This window comes from Calonectris borealis, chromosome 13 (genome assembly GCF_964195595.1).
Source record: "Calonectris borealis chromosome 13, bCalBor7.hap1.2, whole genome shotgun sequence".
Classification (NCBI taxonomy): Eukaryota; Metazoa; Chordata; class Aves; order Procellariiformes; family Procellariidae; genus Calonectris; species Calonectris borealis.
Window position 1 is genome coordinate 1,891,583 of NC_134324.1, and position 18,449 is coordinate 1,910,031.

Here is an 18,449-nt window from a genome sequence, read left to right on the forward strand (position 1 = left end):
CTGCCCGGAGCGAAACCCAACTTCTGCCGAGCCGACGGCAAAGCTCCCTCCTCACCAGTACAGGATGGAGTTTTATAACTAAATAACGTTGCAAATCCTGCATGTATTTTTGGAAAACGTAAGTAGAAAATATCATTCTCGGCGTACTTTTCCATGCAGGAGCCCGTGTTTGATACGTGCCCACACAAGGCATTGTCCTTACCAAAAGCATCACTTCCCGCCAAGTGTCTTACAAGCATTTTCTATCCATAAATACAGATTTACCGAGGTCCCAGCCGCTATTTGTTGGGGTGCTCCACCTCTGCAAGACCTACCGAGACCTCAGCTGCCATCAGAAGTGGCTTGGCTCCGACAGGTCCCCACACCAAACGCCAGCTCCGAGAGTTCGGGCAGCGAGTCCCCCAATGCCTCAGCCCGCTCCAGGCTGCCCTCAGCAACTTCTGTGCTGCTTTGACTAAGTTTTTATTATATGATTATAAATGATTATTATGTGAATATTACGCTCGAGTGCTGTGTGTAGGTAAAAATGCATTGTAGGGAAGAAGAATCTGTATGCAGAGACTTTAAAATAAGACACAGAAAACAGTAATGGTTACAATTTAACATTTTCATTTAATTTACAGCAATCTTTTTTTAAATAGTCTTTCCTATTGCACAAAAACCAGTGCCACTTCTCTTGCCATAACCATTGTCTCATCAAAAAAAAAAAGATAAAAAGGAAAAAATACTCTGGTACAATAAAAATGCTTTGCAATACATATATATAGCTTTACTGTACAATATTTTAAAATTTGGGAATATGCCAATATTATTTCTACATATTCTGAAACTCAGTCTTCCATGATGATTTCTGTTTACAGTTGCACAACGCCTTTAATGCTTGGGGAGGCAGCTATAACACTTAATGCTAACCCTTGAAAAGAAGCTTTAGCCAGCTCCCTCGTGCCCACGCTTTCTCAAAGCGGCCTACAGTTGTATCATCGAGCCATGAGCTCTGCCCTCCTGGGGTTTAGGGGACCTGTAACGCTCCTCTGCACGAACACCTTCCAGTCCTCTTCCATTTACAGATCCTTAAAATTATCTAAAGGGCTTTTAGATCTTGTTGAAAGTTCACATCCTTGAATTGTTCTGCAGGTGAATTTGCTTTTTTAAGTGCCTTTTGCTGACCCAGGGATACGCAGACTGTGGTGTAAAGAGTGAACTTACACTCCTCTGTTATCTGTAAAGGTAATTCCTCAAGCAGACGCCTGCCCCAAGCCAAACTCCTTTTGCTCACTCTTATTCTACAGTATTAAAACTGTTTTGTTTTTTTTTTAAGATAACATCAAGTAGCTTCATAAATACCATCTCAAAACATATTTGCTATTCATTTATCAACTACTTTTCCAACTGAGAGTCTTAATCCTACAAGAATTTCTATTTCTGTCTTGATGTATCACGCGTGTCGGGCTGGGCTTTGCTCCAGCAAAAGGCAGGCAGCGCTACTTTTCCATGGGTTCACTGGAAACGCACAGGAATGTTTCCTTCTGTCCAAGATTTTGAAGTTTGTGTTGGTTTTTTTTTACATAAGAAACATAGCCCAATCTGGTTTTTCATCATACTGTACGCAAAATAAGATTCACCCATCTCTCATCTGGACTCATCAGACTCTTGACCTCCAGAGATCTGTCCAAGGGTTCTGCAAGGTGTGAGCAAGGGGAACGCTCTCGAACAGGACCAAATATCATATATAGCTATTTTTAAAAAGAACTTCTGCATTAATTTTTTTTTTTTTTTTTTAAATTGGTGAATAGTTCAGATGGGCAGGCCTGATCCCTCACTGGACTCTCGGCACCCAGAGCTCTACTTTTACGTAAAACCTCCTAAAGAACTGGAGTGATAATCCAGATCTCGCAGCCATCACTTAGAGGACCCGTCCCATTGAAATAAGTTTCAAATGCACACTAGGATACTGCAATTTTAAAACGGCTCCCAGAGACAAGATTTTCTAGAAATTCAGAAAATGCTGGCAGAGAGCGTGTCCAAAGAGAGCGTGTCCAAAGAGCTGCTCGTTCAGGGTGGGAGAGGGGCTCAAGCCTGAGCTCCCGGATTTGCAAACCCAGGCACCAACCCTGCAAGTCTTAACACACATAATTAGGTTGAAAACTGAAATCCAAACCAGAAGCAGCTGGGAGCAGGGCAGGAATTACCCTGACCTCTGCTGTGTAAATAATCTAGTGGCTGTTTGAAGATTCAGTGAAAACTCTGCCCTCTTTATTTGTCAGCAGCTCCCCGAGTGCCACGTACAGCAAATGCTGTGTTTACATTTCCCACTGACTCGGAGAATTAACGCTCTGTAGAGTTTTGAAATGAAGCAAATGCCCAAATACAGGCTTTGAAGAGTTTGTTTATGCGAGTTTATCATTAGACCAACAGTTTTCTGGTGCTGGCGGTGGCTGCTCCATGCTAAGTGGCTGTGCATGTCCAAGCAGTGCTCCTGGGGAAGGGGCTGGCCATCCTCGGCGGCGGCTGTACCACCGAGTAGCATAAATCAGGGACCGTCCACCCTTATTATTACATATCTAATTGCGACGAAGGCTTGCAAGCCTCCATCATACCTTCTGGAAGAGTTCCGAGATCTCCATTGCCCATCTGAGATCTTAGGGGAAGGTCTAGCCCCCTTATGAAGGGGCCACGGCTGCCTTTCCATTCCACCTATGGCTTTCTCCAAAGGGTTCCTCATCCTTCTCTTTTACAGAGAACTTTTTCCTGAAGGCTTGCGTTAAGCTGGAGGAAGAAGCCTTCCTAAACGTGGTAAGTCTCTTCCGAAAGTTGCCCCCTGAGAAGAAATAGAGAAGTGGGTCAAAGCAGCAGTTGGAAGCTGCCAAGGGGAGCGTTACCACGACCGATTTCTGTAGGTATATGGCATCCTCGCAGCTGGCGTTCTTCAGCCGCAGAACGTGGAGGTGGACCGTACGCAGAATGTGGTACGGGGTGAAGCTGACCAAGAAGGTGGCTGTCACGATGATGATCATCCAGACCGCTCTCTTGCGGTTAGTCTGGTTCTTCTTCAGGGAATTTTTCAGTAAGGTCCTTATGATCATGGTGTAGCAGATAGTTATGACAATAAAGGGAAAAATGAAACCCACAAATAGGGCAATAAAATCCAGGATCACGACTAGATTTGTCTTCTGAGAGTCTTCTGGGGGTTCGAAGCACTTGGTCTTGTTGCCATGTTGGTACGTCCCGTTTCGCAGAAAGGGAGCGCTTGTCAGGGTGACAAAAATCCAGATGCCGATGCAGACAAATTTTGCCTTCTTCTCCGTTACCAAATTGATGTTCTGGACTGGAAAAACGATGGCTATGCAACGGAAGAAACTCATTGCAGTCATGAAAAAAATGCTGCAGTACAGGTTGACGTACAGCGCGTAGGAACTGACCCTGCATAGGAAGTCACTGAAGAACCAGTTCCCTTTGTGGACGTAGTAGATGACACGCAGGGGCAGGGTGCACACGCAGAGGAAATCGGACACGGCGAGGTTCAGCATGTACACCTGGAAGGCTGTCTTCTGCCGGTATGTTCTTATGAGGACGTACAGCACAACGCCGTTGCCGACAAAGCCCATAATGCTGATCATGGAGTAGAGCGTGGAGTAGACTCGGTTTCGGAAGTCGTCGATGGAGTGATGGCAGGACAGGTTATCGAACAGCGCCGGCATGTTGCCTGGCTGAGGCACCGATTCCGTCGGGCGATGAATGTCAGGCCTAAGGATGAAAAACTCTGAGTTATGTAAAGCAGCACACGAAAATCAAATGTGATTGTTAAAAAGGAGGAAAAACCTATCATGTCTCTCGTACAGGAGAGAACAGCTAGGAGGGGACGTGGATCTGTGCAGATCTGTGTTATTATAACTACCCACTACCAGCACCTTTCTTAACCTGGTACCAACAACTGGTGAGGTAAAGGTGAGAGTCACGTTTTCATAAGTCCTCAGTACTGGCAGCATCCTTCTTCCGCTGAGTTACCAAAAAGCTCTAACTCCCTGCAAACTACCATAGCTACTCATTAAAACAGCAGAGAGAAATAATGCAGGTGGCAATAGCACTATGCAATTTAAAACAGAAAGACCAGATTTGGTCCCTAATGACAGTTCAGTCCCGCCGCTCCGCATCACCGGCAAATGGCTGTCTCCCTGTGCTCCACCTCCACGCCTGCCCGCGCAAGGACAGGTCACCGCAAGAAGGTTTCTGAAACAGCAAAGGATGTGGTCAAACAAGCCTTTCTCCAGTTAAAAAAAAAAAAAAAAAATTAAAAAACCCCAGATCCTTTGCACAGAAGGTGGAAGACGATTCCAAGCCAGAGGCTGCTCAGTGCACGACCAGACATTTGTCAGCTCCCCAAATTCTGCATTTGCTCTCCTCTACTCACAGGCAGCACCATTTTTTAAACTTGCTATGCTAATACATACATGTAATTACCAGCTTTGGAAAAGATATCGCCTATCATATCTGATGAAGGGGAAGGATCACTGTAGCACAGAGGATGCTGCAGGGCTCCGCTTTCCCTGGCACTGCCTGGGCAGAGACGTTGCTGCAACACCCGGCAGGCGGAGCGGGAAGCTGCAGGGAGGCTCGTGTCTCGGAGGACAGACCTCTTGGTCTGGAGACATCTGCGCTACCGAGGTCACTCCCTAGCAAAGGGTTTCTTCTTAGGCTTGGTTTTGCACCTTGCTTGGATTTACATTAACAGGTCTGGAGCCCTCCAGAGCAGACTCTACAGCCAGGGAGGGTTTTGGATCTGCTCAGCCAGTCTTTCGTGAAGTTTTATGATTTCCTTTTGCTATTCATTTGAGTGCAGTGAGGCATGACACTCTTAATTTGGGTTGTCCTAAAGTAAAGTAAGAGGAAAACATGCACTTACATATTTTTCTCATTTATTTTCAATTTCTAATGGTTCAGACACAGAATCTCACTTGCAGTCTGAGACCATGTAAAACCGCGACAGTCAGAACTGCAGGGTACACACAGACTGAAATAACAGGACTTGAACAAAACCAGTGATGAAAGCAACAGCTGGGACAAGAGCAACTGAGAACCCACACTACGTATGTGCTCAAAACTGATGTTAAATGGTATGTATTTTCATCCATGAAAATAGTCTGGCAGCATTAGTGTAGAAGGATTCCCCCAGGCTTTCTCTCTCCAGGATATACTGGGAATTCAGAATCACACTGGGATGCTCAAGACTGCCAGGTTTCTATCAAGTTTCAGCTATTTGGGAGTTTATGCTCTTAAAACAATCCTTTCGTTATCCGCAACGCACAAATTACATTAAAGCTCAACAGGTACCAGCGAGGTGGCACAGGTAGGAAAGGAGGCAAAACCTGACACAAGAGAGGACGTTTTTTCCCCTTGGGCTATTCGGGGACGCGTAGGGGTGTGTGAGCGACCGACCATGCGACTGCACAGGGGTTCTTTGGCCAGAAGAGGCAGCCAAGACTCAACACGGCTCTACCCGGATCTGTCAAAAGCCGTGGATCAGTACGTTGTACATCATCACTTACAGTTCACCTTAGCTTGCATAAATGAAGCTTATCTAGCGATGCTCATTGCAAATAACCTGTTAATCAGAGAGGGGCAGCGAGTTTGCCACCGTGTTCTCTCCCTGCCCCGCAAGTGCCGCCTCTCAGCAGCCCGGTTCTGGTGGTGGCAGAATCCCGACCTCAGCCCCAGCTTGGACGAGCCTGGGCTCCTCGCGATGGAAAGCCCGGAGCGGGTCTGAACACCAGAGATTGCCCCCGCCAGCCTCTCGTGGCTCCAGCCGCCCCTCCTCTGCGAGGGGCAGCCAGCAGCACGGAGCTGCTGCCCCGGTGGCGCGGTGCAGAGGAGACCGAGCCCTGGGTCCCCTGGGAGGTGCTGAGAGACCCGGCCTTCAGCCCACACCGCTGGCATCCTCGCTTGCCTGAGGTCTTCACTTCAGACTTGAGGTTCAAGTTATGAAAAGAGCATCACTCCAATAACGTGTGAAAATCTCCAAGAGAGAGCTAAAATTAAGTTTGTGGTAACATTGGTCTGATTTTAACCAATTGCTTGAGAGCGGCAAGCAATATTCTCTGAAAGAAGTTGCATGATCCCCATTCCTTGTTTTTATCTGTCAAGATAATCCGACGCAGGTGGTGAAGCTCTTGCTGCTGTTACTCTTATGCTGGGTTAATGCCTAGCAAGCAGACCTGCTGAGCAAAACCTCACCGTGCTGTGCACTGTAAGAACACACTGAGATTAGCGGCTTGATTATATAATGAAAACTCATACAGATAAAATCGCTGTACTTACCAAGGCATCATATATCAGTTCTTTCTCAGACATTAAAAAAAAGAAAACACAACCAAGATGTTTGCGATTAAGAGTGATCTCTTCTGCACATTGAGGCTTTTTTCGTCTGCCTGCACCTCCAGGCAGTTATGATCAGTATGAAGAAGGAGCAGAAAATGGGACAAATGAGGCTGCGTGGCAAACCCAGTGGATAAACAAAGATGTTTAAGCAGTAAGGTGATGTAACGCTCTGAGAAGGGAAGAGATTGCAGATGAAGAAACGCACAGGAGCACCAGGGGAGCTGGGCAGTGCGGGCAGAACCCGCGCCTCCCAACAGCACGTTTTGGGACAGGGTCCCCTGTGCCTTTTGGGAGGGCACTAGCGATGTGTGTCTGCAGAAGGCACTGCTGCCTTCCTGCCACTGTGGATTTCTCTTCCCTTCTGCCAGTTTAGCTATCCTGCCTGAGAGATAGCTGAGAGATATTGGTAAATGTCTCAGCCCATCATTTGTGCATCAGATAAACTTCCTTATTTAATCTCTATGGCTATTTGTGCACAGTTCTTAAGTGGTATCGAGCTGGATTATGAACTTTTTACCTGCTTCGGGGACTAAATTTCAGTCTTTCAGCTGCTATTCTTACAGACATTAGCAGATAGCGAACAACAATGCGAGGCGTTTGTCTAAAAGACAACCGAGACCTGTTCTCTATCATATGTCTAATCATAATTTAAAATGTCTTTTGTAACCAAAAGGAAAACTGATGATTACAATATTGACGCAGACTGCTAGAGCGTAAGAGAGCTCCACACCTAGAAATGTACCTGTAAAAACCAAAAAAACTCCACAAAACACCATTTCCTAGCTGAGGCTTTAGGCCAGGTTTGCATCATGAATTGAACACAAATATCACTTCGGCTAGTTTTATTTGTATAGTCATAGGTCACTGAATCATTTATTTATGTGTGGGTGAATTCAGCTCATTAGGAATGTACACAAGTGAGAGGGAGCAGTGATGGATACCTGAAAAAAGCATCCCAAACTAAGCAAAACCCTAAACAACTGTTATTCTCCAAGTCTCATGCAGCACAGCTAGCTTCACAGTTGGTCATAAGTAGATTATACTACATTTAATCACACAATCAAAAAGCATACTACCAAAGAAGGTACTATCATTTGTTTCAAACTCAGCCATAAAGTGTCACCAGTCCTCAGGAACGCTCCGAGCACTGACCTGGGCAGAATTTAACAAATGTAATGGTGGAATTTAATTAATTTAGTGGTGGAATTTAACGAATTTAACGGTGGAGGAGGCACAGGAACTGCCTCAAAAGACCGAACACACTTCACAAACCAACTCCCTTCTGCCAGAGGAACAGAGTTTGGTCTTAGAGGAACAGAAGGAATAACCGAAGCAAGCAGCAGACGCTAATTAATAACCCAGCTCGTTAGCACGAAATGGTCTAACCGAGCTCCGTGGGCGTTTAGCCCGGCTGCAAACCGCTCCCTGCGGCCGGGACATCGCCGCTCCCGCGGCAGAGCAGCCGTCCCGCCCGGCCACGCCGGGGCTCCCCGCAGCGCTCCCCACGCGCGACCGGCAGCGACCGGGGAGCCCCGTCCCGACCCCCCACTCCCACGAGTGACCCCCAGCGAGGACTCACCGGAGCCGGGCGCGCAGCTCTGCCCGTGCCGCCCCTCCGCCGCCCTTAAGCCGGGGCGCGCCCCTCCCCTCCCCGGCCCCGCCCCGGCCCCGCCCCGCCGACCCCAGCCCCTGCCGGGACCCCCCTCCCCGGGACCCCCCAGCCCGGGCGGGACGCCCGGCCGCCTCCTCCCCGCCTCTGGAGCTGCCCCGCGGGAGCCGGTGTGCGCCGGGAGCGCCCGTCTCCCCCCCGGTGATGGCGGGGCTGGGGGAACCGGCGGCTTTTCGTCTTCTCCCGGCTGCTGCAGAGCTGCCGCCTCCTCTGGGGGCGGCGGGGGAGCCCTTGGGGGGAAGCTTTTGCCCGTGGTGGGGGTGCCTCCAAGCTGCACCTACTGCAGCACCTGAGGTAGCCCTGCCGGGATACTCCCCGTGAAGACCTCGGTCCTCGTGTGCATCCCTGGTCCCGGGGTGCTGGTGTCCCCAAACCCAGTCTTCTCCAGCTCCTTTTCAACGAGGGGGTGTTGTCAGCAGTGACCCCAGGTGCTCCTGCGGAAAAGACACCCCAGCTTTTACACAGTGCTGCATGGTTGAGTGACCGCACGGCCGAATTTTGAGCCATTTTTTCTGCCCCAGCTCCGATTTGATGGCTGGTTTCGGAGCTTCCTCAGACCTGTGCGCTCTCTAGCTGGGCGAGGACAGCCAGGCTGGTTGCATGGTCCCCCCAGATGCGACCCAAAGCGGTGAAGCACACAGCTGGGAAACAGTGGTAGCTTGACAGCATCACGGGGGGGGGCAAGTACAAATGGGGCAACCTCAGCTGCACACCAGCAGCGGGACGGGAAGGTGCCCCAGTAAAACCCCTGGTGTGCTTGGCTAGTCACCGTGCCCCAAGAAATTATACCGGTGGAGGCAGACCTTTTCACCTCATGGCAAGTCAGCTACTGAAAAATCCCCACCCACATCTTGATGGTCTCCAAGCACTTTGCTGCTCACCTATTTAAAAAATGGAGATCACACACAAATGTTCTCTGTGCTGACTTCTAGTTGTGCTGGACCAACGTACACCCCAAAAGAGATTTTTCCTGCACTCAGGGGCAAACTTTGCCCCTACGCTGTCCTGGAAGTGGTGGCATGCCCTGCCTTCTGCAGAGCCAGTGTTGCCAAAGGTACAGCCGGGGTGATCTTGGTCCACGGTCACCCAGCAGAGCTGTTCGGGCTGTCCCCGCAGCCTTGTCAGCCCTGCAGCCCCCGTGTCCGGGCTGGGGACAGGAGGAGCAGAGCTCTCTGCCAGCCCTTCCTCGGAACGGGAGGGTCACACAGGCAGTGGATGCAGAGACACTGCGGTGGCCAAGGAATAGCTCCGACACTCATCCGGAACGCGGAAAAGTGATTTTCTTCCATGTGATCCCAATGACCTCTGGTAGTAATTCTAGTACTAAGCTTTAGCTTCTCATGGTAAATAACAATACTGAGTAAATGCACTTCCTCAGAATTAAGGATTAACTTCCAAAGTGGCAGGCACAAAAAACCATGATAGTAACCAGGAGAGCCTGTAAACGCTGCTCTCTGCTCACGGGACGTACGTCTCTCCACGTCCTCCTGTTTCCACGGCACCTCTGTGGTGTGGAGGTGACGCGAGGGGACCCCTCCCTGCCTGTCCGTGCCCCCGTGCGAGGGTCCCCGAGGCTGCTCCTGTCCACGGCTCAGCAGGAAATCCCGCGTTGTTATTTAGGAGTGTAGGAGGGAAACATCCCCGCTATAGGGCTTGCTCTCCCCAGCAGAGGTGGAATCCCACCGCAGCGTAAGGGGTGGGGGGGAGATGGGGCAGATGGGGAGGACGGCGTGCGGGGAGAGGGAGCGTGGTTACTTCCACCCCTGCCTCCCACGCGAGCCCCTCGGACCCCGCTGCCTCTGTGCGTGGGTCCGCACGGCCCGTGGCTCTTTCCAGCGGGAAGGGCTCGGTGCAAGCATCGCTCGTGAAGTTCCTCCAGCTCTTTGCTTTCTTGTGGGCTGTTTCTACATCTTCAGTTCTGGCACAACATTGGGTGATAACATTTAGAAAACCCCTACAGATGGTTGGGCAGTGACGTCCGGGCTCCGGGGCTTTCCAAACCCACCTTTTCTCATTACAGGGAGTAGATCCCAGGTTGGTGTCAGCTGGTGAGTGCCAGAACCTTGGCCTGGGGCAGGGGACGGAGCCAGCAAGCACAACCCAGAGGCATGCGGGTGCAAAGGGCCAAGCGTGGCCCCATAGGCGGGGGAGATGGCATCCAGGTGCTGTGCTGGGAGAGCTGGAAGGGTGCAGAGCTGAGCAGCCGCTGGGGGAAGGCTGCTGGAGAGCACTAATGACACATTTGGCCACCTCGAACCTTTTAAATACATGATTTAGAATGAAATAAATGCCACCATGTCAATAAACTCATTATTGCTCTCTAGGAATGAACCACAAATAAGATCAACAGTACACTGGCATCTGCTCTCGTGGGAGGGAGGTGGATGATGGTCTCTTTGGAGACTGTGTTATGGCAGGTTCTGCGCGGGTTGCACGGTTTTGGTTTTGTACTTGTGTGCTTTATTTAAGTGTCACTGCACCCAGCCACTGCAAGCTGCTATTCACCATGCTCTTGTTCTCCCTTTTCACTGTCTCACATTGCGTGGGGAAAGCGAAGGCTTGGAGATGGGCTGAATATAATGACAGAGCCCTTGTTCGCCTGGCACTGGCGTTACAGACCCATTACAGACCCGCCTGGAGGTTTCGCAGTACCGAGCATTGCAGCTGTGCCTGCTTCCTCCAGCTGCGACGCCAGGTCTTCTTTTCTTTCTTTTTTGCTTGCATCTCTTCCACCCTGATGTGTCCCAGGAGGTTCTTCTGCTGTCAAACCCAGCAGTGTGCAATTTTGTTGCAGGTCCTTGGCTCCTTCTCATACCCAGAACATGCAGACTTGCATTTCAGACGAAGCCGTGGTGCTGCGGAGGTGGCAGTTCCTCTTTTGCACCACTCTCTATGAACAGTGAAGGTGTGTGAGAAGTAAGTACACCTCATCCATCTGCCCCTCCTGAGAGCCTTCCCTGCCTTCCTCGCCTACCCCACGCACAGAAAAGCCTGCCCGTCTCCCAGGAGGATATTAGGAACAGTCAAATCATAGGATCATGGGATAATTCAGGTTGGAGGGGCCCTCAGGAGATCTCTGGTCCAACCTCCTGCTCAGACCAGGCCAGGCCAGGTTGCTGAGGACTTTATCCCACCTGGTCTTGAAGACTTTCAAGGATGGAGGTCCAAGGGCCTCCAAGACTGGGCAACCCGTTGCACCGCCTGCAATCTCCTACACTGTGAACTGGTTCTGTAGTTTGCTTTAGTCGCGGTGCACATTTTGGTATTACTCCATTCTGCCATTCCTTCTGCTTTTTTTGGTACCTTTTTTTGCTATTCCTTCTGCTTTTTGCTACTCAGTTTTGTTATTCCTTCTCCTTTTTTTTGCTGCTCCTTCTTCTTTTCTTTTCTGCCCTTTACCCTCAAGAACAGGAAGATTTCTAATTGCAAGGTCAGACTGTGGGATCGAGGAGGCTGCTGCTGCTCCAGATGTGCTGGCAGAAGAGCCAGAGTGTTGGTGTGGGAAGAGTTTCCTCACTGGACTTCTAAGAGGAGGTCGAACTGCAGCTCTGATACAACGAGGCCGAGAAGACACATGGTATTTGATGGGGGCCAGGCGTCGTAACGAGGGGCAGGACTGGCGTATTCACTGAATATATCGACACTGTGAGGAGCTGGATGAAACCTTTTGTCCTCTGGGATGGGTGGCTGGAGTGTGGCCGACCCTGACACCTCCATGCACCATGGGGACTTCAGGGAACACCACACAAGGTCACCTCCTTGCTCTTCTTCCCCTGCTTGATTTGTTAGAGCCTTCCTGTAAGCTGGAGTCCAAACCGAGCTATCAGGTCACGGGGACTGACAATTCAAAGTCTCAAGAAGATGATACAGGGTAGGTTAGACAAGGATTTGGGAGGGGGCAGTGCAAAGGATGGAGGAGATGGCAACAAGAACATGCCTGTATAAAGGCCAGGCGTGGACAGGGGAGATACCCAGAGGAGGGTGAGGGAAGGGGAGGACTCCCCAAAGGAGCCCGTGGATGCATTGCCAGAGAAGCGGGTGAAGAAGACCCCCACACAAACTGGGAGTTTCAGAGCACTTTAGAAAGCCGAGTGATGCGGCAGATGCTCACAGCCACCTTGATGGTGCTAATTGCACTTCCCGTACGGCAGCAATCTCTGTGCGAGCGGTGACCGCGTCGGAGGCATCAGCTCTTTCAGTATTTCACCAGAGGGACTTGCCTAGATAAGATACCTTTTGCCTCTGGGGAAGATTTTCACTGATATAAAGGTGATTATTGATTAACAACAACACAAATTTTAATGGCTTGGTAGACATCTGGAGGCTGAAAATTTGTTCTGTTAGTGCTTAATAAGAGCAATTTGATGCTTAGGCTGTAAATCAGGCTGATTCCCTTTTCACAGGACAATGGGATAAGGCACAATTTAGGGGCACAGACCATTTAGGGGTCTGGGACCATCCAAATCTGGAAAAAGCCTGATCATGCTTTAGGGTTAAGGTAAATTGCCACTTAGCACTGGCTGACCCTCCATTGCCTTCTCCTCCTGCACCCTGAATGCCCGCAGCTCCCGTCAGACACCAGGCTCCAAGATGTTGAGCCCTTCATTAAATGTCATAAAGGTCATATCAGCCCAGTGCACCGGACTGCTTCTTCCTTTACCATTGAAGTTTCAAGCAATTTTCCTAAACACCTAAATAGTTTGTAGCCTGAACGAAAAAGCTCTTCAGCCTTGGCAACTGCTTTCACACTGACTATTTAAGAAAGAGAAGTCAGAAAGACAGCATTTCGTGATAAAGCAAACATCTTTCTAACATGTCGCTCTCTCTTTCCTCTCCTGGGACTTCCTAAAATAGGTTGTTTCTCTTTCAATCTTGTGTGAAGAGGGTGGTGATCTCAACTTCAGTTCAGACTTGCTCAAAGTTATTTAGAGTAGACTGCACTCTGTGACACTGGGGAAGGATGACTGGCGGCAATGTCATCTGCCGGATGCACTTTCTACAGAAAAGCATGACCGTGGTGATGCCCGAGACCGGGGATGGAGACCTGGGCGCAGCTCTGCCTGCTCCGACCTAGCTGCACTTGAGGCAGCCCCAACCTGGAAAGCGCGTAGCTGGGCTCCCTGTGCTCCGCCGAGGGAGGACTCATCAGCCCAGGCACGTCCTTCCCTTGACGTGGATGAAATAAAGCACATGAGGAAAGCAGGGGGGGAAAAAGGAGGAACGGGGCACGGAAAGCTTTCGGTGTGGGTTAATGAAGGGAGCGCACAGGTATGGTGGCCCTGGATCTAGCATTGCAAAGGGATGGGAAAGTCACAGGGAAATGGAAGGTTTGGAGATGTTGCCCAAGTGCGAGAGGAGATGAAGAGTCTTTTTTATGCAACGATTTCTGTGCCCTGATGCCTGACAGCCCGTAGTCATTCTGAAACAAGCGGCTTTTGCTTCGTGCCTGCGCAGGAGCTGCTCAGCCAGAGCCGTCCCCTCCATTTCTGAGCAGCGGCGAGCCCGGCGTCAGCCCGCGGGTGAGCTGAGTCAGCATGTTTGGGTGGCAGAAAACCACACCGAGAAACGACGGTATCCGTGGCCGGCGTCAGACAGGTATGCCCCCCTCCTTCTTCGTCAAGCTTGCAAATGCGATGCCTTACTTGGAAAAGTAATTTCTGCTTCATGCCAAGGATAGGCAATCGCTTTTCTGCTCTGCTCTCGCTATAACAGTTCCTGCGAGGGTCCCCACCCAGCGGGACCTGGTTCTCCAGGGGACCGTCCCTTACTGTCACCTAGACCCGTGTCTCCATTTGTTCCCGGACCCGGCACAGAGACTTGATGTCGCAGTTCCAGCACTGGCCCTGTCTTCCACTTGGTTTTTAGGGGCTGAGGTTAATATGTGTGGCCCTTACTGGCAGCGTCGAGCAGCTGCTCCATCCCAGCCATAGGAGACCAATGAAGTTCCCTGTTCCCCTGATTTCTGTGGGAGAAGAATGGAGCTGGGGAACTTTCTGTGAAGAAAACCTCAGCCCTTGTCACTCTCTCAGATCATGAAGCCGTTGATCGTATCCTACTGCAAATACAACCTTTTCAACCAGCTGCTGTGGAAAAGAGGACTGAGAGAAGATGCGAAGCTGGGTGAGATGGTGGGACATCTTCAGCACTGTCTCTAGTTAGCATTTTTTGGAATAAAGCACTTGCTCTCCTGAGACGAATGAAATAAATTACTACCAGAAACGATGCAAGGGCAGCATTCAGCAATCCCATCATTGTTATCCTAAATATTTGGAGAATTATGTTATTTTTTCACAGGCACAAATCTCTCTTGGCAAAAGGAGGCAGTGCTGGGGTTGGCTGACTAATCTGGGAAATGACAGAAGACATCAGCCAGGGAACAACGTTGTTTCTGTTTCATCGAAGAAGACAGGGTTCATGTGGTTTCCACTCAAAATGCAAACCAAGAGGTGAGAGTTTGTGCTGCCTTTTCTGAGAAGTGGAACAGAGCGTGCGGCCCCCGCCGCAGAGGTATGGGCACGGGCACAGGTACGGGCACGGGTAGGGGCACGGGGCTGCCCGCACTGCCTCAGCCTCCCCGGGGTGCTGCAGCCAAAGTGCCTCATGGTGTTCCTGCAGCTGGGTGCATCCCCTCGACTCACCCACACCGGGGTCTGGAGGGGGCTTTGGGACAGAGAGCAGTAATTCCAGGGTCTTCTGCCAGGGAAAATTTCCGGAAGTTGGGCTTTTAGGGACCCTTTAACCTGCTCCGATCCTTTCACCTTGAGCAAAATGAAAGGATGGGCTTGTCAGGCCAAAACTCCAGACAAGGACCCAGAGACATCCTTTTGCTGTGGTTCGGCTGGTGAAGGACCTCAGCAAGCCATGAGAACTGGCCCATGTGCCATCAGCTGATCGTACTCCATACAAGAACACCACATACGTGTCTGCAAAAGACAAGGTTTGAATTTTTACCTTTCTGTAGGCATTATGGGATTGGCTTTACCAGATGCTGAACACCTCCAGGTCTTGCTGTGCTCGATGGCAGGCAGGGATTCCCGGTGTCTTGCAGCTTAGCGTCCCAAGTCCCTTGCGTGGTTAACCAGCTTAGAAAAGAGCACAGTTAAAGGCATCGTGAAGACTTTCGGACTGCTGATTTGAAGAGCTGGATCTCCTTGGTTTTTTTTATGGTTCCAACATGTCAACTTGTAATAAATAGAACAGCCACACCGTCAGGAGATGCTGTCCTGATAGAGCCAATTGCTGCTTCCTCTTCCTGTGTTGCACATGTAACGAGTGCGTCAGCAGATGGGTGAGATACAGCTTTCTTTAAGCTGTGTCGCCATTATTTCACAGGTCACACTGCAGACATACCAGTCAAGGAATGAGAAACGTTCGGTGTCGCTTTGTGGATGACACGTTTTCAGGCAAAAGCAGCAGAACGTTTTCCCGTTCCTGGAGGCTTCATTTATCAGAAGCTGGGAAATCATATTAATTCCCCTTGTTTCACATCAGTTAAGAAGTGAAATCTGTATTATATGCAAATCTGTCCAAAGTATTCTATCGTTCTAATATTTTTTCCGGAATGGGACAGACCTAAAGTGCATTTATTGTCCCTTAGACTGGAACTGGGCGTGAGGGTCTGTGCAGGTCAGCAGTGACTTTAGGCTTTGTAATCTGGGTTACAGGGAGTCTGTCTAGGTAATCTCAACTAGCATTTACTTTCAAGACAAAAGGTTGTGCTTCGATTTTCTAGTTTTGTTTCAGATAGCTAGCTTTGTTGCTTCTTACCACTTTTTTTGGTAAATATTCTGACATACAAATTTTTAAAAATAAAAATAGTCTATCAGAGATTTTTTATTACAGTTATTTCCCACCCACAATAGTAAAGGTAAAGTAGCATTTTAATTCTCGGATGTTCGTTTTTGATAGCAGAGTTTTCTGATTACATAAACTACCAGGGTTCTTTTTCTCTGGAAGATGAGAAAACAAACTTACCCCTGGAAAATTCAACAGTACACAACAAAACATTTCTCATGAGGAAATTTTGCTTTCATCTTCTTTTGGAAAGTAATCTAAAAAGCCAGAAATAGTATATGCAAGTTGGCTTTCTCGTTTTGGAAAGGGAATGGAATAAACATCATGCAAATATGTGAATTTTTGGTATCAAAATGGTTTCGGGGCTTGTATCACTTGGAAATTTTTTAAAACCTAAGCTGAAAGGCAAATTCATGTGCATTACTGAATCTTAACATTGATAATAGAGGCACTTTGCGATCAACTAAACCTGTGCATCATTTGATATACATTGCTGCTAGGTGTTGCAGGATGGCCAGATAATTATCTATGACACAATGTAAGTCAAGTAAATTACCACAGAAGATCAGAGATCGTGTTAATCTACTCGTACTTGAATAAGATTGCAGGCCCTGCCAACTGGCGCCCAGCAGAGGCTTTTCTTGGGAAACATCCATCAGGATGCAAAACCCTGCCTTTCAGTAGAACAGTTCCACGTTAGCTGTACAAGCACGCCCACGTGGAAGTCAGGTTCTCCTCAGGGCTAGATTGCCTCGTGCTAGGGCTGCTTCAGGGACGTACCTTAACACGGCGTTCAAACCCCCACTGTCCATGTGCTCCGTCTTCAGGAGGTGTCCGTGGTGCCGGCCAAGCCCGGGAGCATCCCTCGGGAGCATCCCTCGGGAACATCCCTTGGGCTCTCTGTGGGAGGGAGTCCTGCGCACCCATGGAGGTGGCCGGCCGCTTCCCAGAGCTCCGCAGCGATCGGCACTTTGTGATTTACACCTCTGGAGAAGCTGGTCATTTAAAACAGCCTGATTTGCCAAAGGTTTTGTTTCGTTTGTTTGGGTTTTTTTTAATTAAGAAGAAATACCAGGTCGGCTAAAACCTGCACAGTTAATCTTTGCTGATCAAACACACACCGCCATGGGCTTAACCCTTTAATTACTTCCTTTATCTACCAGCATCTTTCCTTTTTATCAAGGCTGCACCTGTGCTCATCTGTTCTTATTCACAGTTTTACCCTAGAAAGACACGGGGAACACAAGGATATGACTGGCTAAGCTGGTTGCCAGGAGAAAATTCGTTCTTCTACTCCTACACATTAACTCCCAGGACAACCCGTGGTGAGTAGTCTGCTGTGCCTGGAAGCTCTGCACACAAAGGTCATTTCGCCCCATCGTAGACACTGAGAAGAGGCCAGTTGTCTCCGCTGGGTGTAGGTCACTGCATGACCAGAAGAGTCAGCAGCGGGAAGAGGAGTTGTGAGCGTCCTGCTTGCCTCAAGCAGGGGCTTGGGAAAAGGACGTGGGACCAGAGCTCCGGGTGACGAGCCAGCATCCTTCTGCTGCGGTGTTGTATTGCTTTGCGGTGTGTGGATCTGCAGCACGGCTTCTGCCAGCGAGATCTTGCCCTGTGACTGTGTGCACTGGCCGTGCGCCCAGTGTAAGTGCTCCCTACTTAGTGCTTTCCTTTTTCAATTTGCAATTGCCACAGTGCTGTATGTGGCAGACTTTTAAATGAAGAGAGTAGTTACTGTCCTATATCCATAGCTTCTGTACTCTGATCTCGACTTGAATAGAAAACATCTTCACTGTTTTGTCCAAAGAGCATCTTTCTTATTATTTCCTCTTAGGATAATATCCCTTGGTTTATGGACTATATTTAGGTCATATGAATAATCAGGAGGACGATGCTGTTACTGACTGGTTCATACAAGAAAAGCCCCATGTCCGTGTCTAAGCTGAGATCGCTGGTGGGCATCCTTGGAGCTCCGTAGTTCTGGGCTTCTAACGGTCACGAAGGAGTGAATGCAACAGGTAGGCACTGGTAGCAGATGGACCCTGCATGAAGGGGGAGACAAATAAGATCTTTGAAGGATATAATTAAAAAATAGCAAAACTAACATAGCAAAAGCCTACTCAAGCTCTCATAGAAAGGAGAAAGCAGGCTGCAAACCGTGCCGATGGTTAAACATGCACCTCCATGCCTGTGCAGAGGACTTTGTCAACCAATGAAAACATCAGGGGAGCTAATACCAATCCAAACAGAAAATGACCCAAACAATCAACTTTGAATCAAAATAAACTGTAGCTCTTAATGGCAACACAGCAACAGATAAATATTTTGCCTCGTCTAACAACTAATGGAAGGGTAGGATACGCAATTGCATTATGAGAATTTAAGTCAACAAAAATTGAGACATCCAGCATGAGAATGATGAATACAGATCATCAGATATGCAAAGTAATTTGGTTAAAATCACCAGAGGAAACAGTATTAGAAATTTCCTGTTCTTTGAGCATTCAAGGGCTCAATTTGTTGGTTGTTTTTTTTTTTCTTGTTGATATAAAAGGAAAAATGTGAAGAGAAAAACCCCTGTCAAATGATGACATACTTAAGGAGGCTCTTTGTT

The 18,449-nt window shown here is 49.0% G+C and overlaps 1 protein-coding gene across 1 annotated transcript; it reads right to left on the minus strand.

Moving 5' to 3' along the window:
• Positions 1-435: 435 nt before the first annotated feature.
• Positions 436-4,742, minus strand: CYSLTR1 (cysteinyl leukotriene receptor 1). Its single transcript, XM_075161923.1, has one exon. It carries the CDS (start codon positions 3,696-3,698, stop codon positions 2,661-2,663), a length of 1,038 nt encoding a protein of 345 aa, XP_075018024.1. The 5' UTR covers positions 3,699-4,742; the 3' UTR covers positions 436-2,660.
• Positions 4,743-18,449: the final 13,707 nt, after the last annotated feature.

Excerpts from the sequence above, each read along its gene's own strand:
- CYSLTR1 (XM_075161923.1), bottom strand. The coding sequence starts at position 3,698 with ATGCCGGCGCTGTTCGATAACCTGTCCTGCCATCACTCCATCGACGAC.